At 48.6% G+C, this 4,006-nt stretch overlaps 1 protein-coding gene across 1 annotated transcript in view; it reads left to right on the top strand.

Annotated features, from left to right (window-relative positions):
* The first annotated feature begins 2,476 nt into the window (after window positions 1–2,476).
* LOC123746553 (enhancer of split mbeta protein-like) overlaps window positions 2,477–4,006 on the top strand; it is a 1,611-nt gene continuing 81 nt past the window's right edge. Inside the window, exon 1 of the mRNA XM_045728133.2 lies at window positions 2,477–4,006. This exon is cut by the window's right edge and continues 81 nt beyond it. Within this exon, the coding sequence (XP_045584089.1) occupies window positions 2,596–3,300 (705 nt within the window). The 5' untranslated portion in view covers window positions 2,477–2,595 and the 3' untranslated portion in view covers window positions 3,301–4,006.

The following is a 4,006-nucleotide window of genomic DNA, read 5'->3' as shown; positions in this document are numbered from 1 at the left end:
ATATTCATCAACCTTTTACGGAACCTCTTTAGAGACCTGTACATCTTTCAGCTATCATGGGCGGCTTTGTTTACACTTTTTAAACAGTTTACGGGTTGGAAGCTTCACAACTCATGGTTATTATTGTTATAAACAACCTCGTAGTGTTTCGGGGTTCATAAAGGGTTTAATAAATGTAAACAAGGCCACCATGATTGTTGAAAGATGTACAGGTTTCGTAATTGCTTGCGTAAATGCTTGGCGAGCCCTGCCCGAGGATTTTAAGATCTCACGCTGGGATATAGATTATCTTTATCTTGAGATTACCTTGAGATGATTTCGGGGCTTTTAGTGTCCCCGCGGCCCGGTCCTCGACCAGGCCTCCACCCCCAGGAAGCAGCCCGTGACAGCTGACTAACACCCAGGTACCTATTTTACTGCTAGGTAACAGGGGCATAGGGTGAAAGAAACTCTGTCCATAGTTTCTCGCCGGCGCCTGGGATCGAACCCGGGACCACAGGATCACAAGTCCAGCGTGCTGTCTGCTCGGCCGACCGGCTCCCTAGAACCGAAGCATTACTCCCAGTTGCCTGTTTAATCACTATGACCTCGAGGTCATCAGAGGTCAATATTACATTGTTCAGTACGAGTTGAATGTCACAATCCGCGGTGTTCCAACAGCCTGGTTGATCAGTCCGGCAACCAGGAGGCCTGGTCGACGACCGGGCCGCGGGGACGCTAAGCCCCGGAAGCACCTCAAGGTAACCTCAAGGTAAGGTTCCGAATGCGCAAGTTTCACCTGGGAGCTGGCCTTTCATCTACAGGTGTGGGCTACTCATTAGCATGTGTGGCCTCCCGGCAGGTGTACACGGCACACCGGTACCTCGTTGGTACCTGTGGTGGGACACACACCTCCCCCGGTACCTGTGTGACCGGTAGGCAGAGATTGTGGTGATTGTGGAGGTGGTAAACCTCAGCCGAACCAGTCAGGTATGAGATGAAGACTCTTGTTATCTCACAAGTTGGTCTCACTCCACCTCACAAGATCCCCAAACGGCGCCAATTTTCAGCACTAATGACTTCAAATATCAGGTGGCGTGTAGGCCTACCCGCTCCCGGTTGGTCAGTAATCTTGTCCGGAGCTAAAAGCCTTAATTAAGTTCTATGGCAAAGATTAATTTCAGATGTTTTTAGGCTACAGACTTTCCGCTTTGAGTTTGGTCTGAACTTCTTGAATGAATAAAGTGAATATTAATATGTGTGTATATGTTTATATAGAAAGTGAAATATTATTGTTGTAATCATAGATATTATTATAGTAGATATAGATATAGATATTATAGTAGATAGGATATAGATATTATCTATAGTAATCTAAAGAGTAATCTACAGTAATGTATAGTTATCTATAGAGTATAACTATAGTTATCTAAAGAGTAATCATAGATATTATAATGATTATATTTGTATTACGAAAGTAAAACATATATGAGAAGATATCTTGTATTGGGTCATGTTTCAATGCGTAGCCCGTAATTGCGAAACAATACGATACGCAAATGCCACAAAATAGCATCAATACTGGTTGATACCTGGTTGATACCGAATACTATTCCACTTGAATAGTAAACTATTCATTCAAGCACCTTCGTCATTCATGATGGTTATTACCACTGCATGCTACTACTACTAGTAGTAGTAGTAGTAGTAATATTACCACATGACTCGGGGCGTCTAAGGGCGGCCATCTTTCATCTCCCACAGTCCGCTAAGGCAACAGGTGTGGCCGCGTTCAGATGCACCTCATGGCTAAAATTACCACTTTTTCGCGTTCGTTTTATTTACGCATTTTGTCGCCAAAAATGGAGATGGTGGATGTGTGTGTGGGTACTGGAAGGTTTTTCACTATATTGGATGGATGGTGGCAATACAGGTTATCCATATAAAGGAAGTAGGAGGATAAATAAAGCATTAATGAATGACTTGAGGTGATGCAGCAGCGCCCGCGGCCATGGCCCCGGGGCGGTGCGGGGCGGGAGACCCACTACCCCGATATCAACCCCATATATTCTGGTTTTAATGCTTCGCCAGGCGGAGATTTCTACAGATATGTTGCTAGTGAGGTTGATATTTGTTAATGTAAGGTGGGTGTTGTCAATGGTGTAGCGGGCGGGGTGGTTATGGGCGTGAGAAGATGAAGGCGTGGAAGTTGGGCACCCGCTACCGGCTGGGACGGCGCACAGCGCAAGGTTCCCACGAGGCGGCCCGGACGCGCCGCTGCCACGCGCCAAACTTCATATATTATACGTTTAACCTATCACAAGTCAGGTGTTTTAAGCTACAATTAATACAGATTGTCTTATTATCAAGGTAAGATTATGTGGTTATATGAAGTTTTTGTGTTTGTTGTGATTTGGAGCGGAGGTAGTAAGTTTTAAATGAGACTTGGCAATCTGAGGAAACATCTTGACACGCTATATATAGGACCCGATCCTGTGTCAACATCAGAACTTACGCTGCCTTGGCCGGTGGAGGACCTTCGTGGCCAGCCTCTCTCTCTCAGTACCTCGGTCTGCCTGTGAAACAATATTCCTGTGGACATAAGTGACGAGCAAAATGGTTTCTTCGGTGCATGTTGAGCCGGTGTCTCGGACTGACCAGTACAAACGGGTCATGAAGCCCATGTTGGAGAGGAAGAGACGAGCCCGCATAAATCGCTGCTTGGACGAGCTACGAGACCTCCTGGTGGCGGCGCTGCAGGCGGAGGGCGAGACCGTCACGCGGCTGGAGAAGGCCGATATTTTGGAGCTGACGGTCCGTCACGTTCGACGCCTTAACCAGAGGCGCTGCTTGACGCTGCCCCCCGGCGGCCACGACCCGCGTCACGACGCCCTCAAGTTCCAGCAGGGCTTCGTGGCCGCCGCCCAGCAGGTGCAGTCCTTCCTTATCGCCTCCCCGTCGCTGGAGCCTTCAGTGTCCTCCCGCCTCATCACGCATCTAACATCCTGTGCTTCAGCCATGTCCGGAGTGCCCTCCTCCACCCCTAACACCACGCCCGCGCCGCCCACGGGATCACCTTCAGCGCCTCCTGGGGTGGTGACCGCGCCCCGCCCTACACCCGTCCGCCCGGTGATGATTCCTTCCGCCTCGCCGCCCATGTCGCCGCCCCCGCTGATGGATCTAAGCATGAAACCCAAGCTAGTGGCGCCCACGCCCATCCGCGATATGAACATGCCGCAGGACCTCTCCATGCGTCGGCCGGCGCCCCGCGACCAGCCGGACCATCCATACGACGGCAAGTCGTCCTGGAGACCCTGGTGATCACTACAGCAGGAGGAATTCTCCTCCAATCCAGTGGCATTTTGACTGGAGTTTTGAGTCTTCAAATCTCAATTGAGGCAGCAGGAGTGAGTGCGCCCTCACTGCGCCCCCCTCGCGGGCGCTGTGGGCGGGAGTGCGCACATCGCCACGCCCCCGGAGCGGAGCAGCGCCATGCGTGTGGATTCGACGTGCCAAAGTGGAGACAGCCATGTGTACGGAGTGCCTTGTAGAGCTTTAAGTACAAGACGTGAGAGAAGCGACGGTGGAGGCAGCCCCCACACACTCACCTCTCCTCTGTATATTGTGATATAAAAAAAGAGTTTGTGATCGTTTGTACATAATTTGACTTGTACATCTTTTCCACTGTGATAAATGATTCTTAGCAAATATTGCTTTTTGGACTCTGTATATATATAAGAAAAATGCATTAATCCTTGCATAAGGAAGACACCGCGCCAACAGTCTTTCAAAAAGTGTACAAAAAAATAGTATTATAGAAAGATTTTTGAGGGCATTGCCCTATCCCCATTCGACCTTCAGAGGCCGAATGATAAGTTACATATTTTTTTAAAACTATATATGATTGACTTTGTTGTTGCAAAGCCATCGGATGCCCATTTTTGGTCACAAAGGTTAAGTTTTAAGTTATATTTGACCTGCAAACACTACTTAATTAAGAGAGGTTTGTTATATGTTGCCAGGTCTG

Source organism: Procambarus clarkii, chromosome 90, assembly GCF_040958095.1.
Source record: "Procambarus clarkii isolate CNS0578487 chromosome 90, FALCON_Pclarkii_2.0, whole genome shotgun sequence".
NCBI classification, from domain to species: domain Eukaryota; kingdom Metazoa; phylum Arthropoda; class Malacostraca; order Decapoda; family Cambaridae; genus Procambarus; species Procambarus clarkii.
Note: the sequence above shows the minus strand (reverse complement) of the source record. Positions and strands in the feature narration are given on the sequence as shown.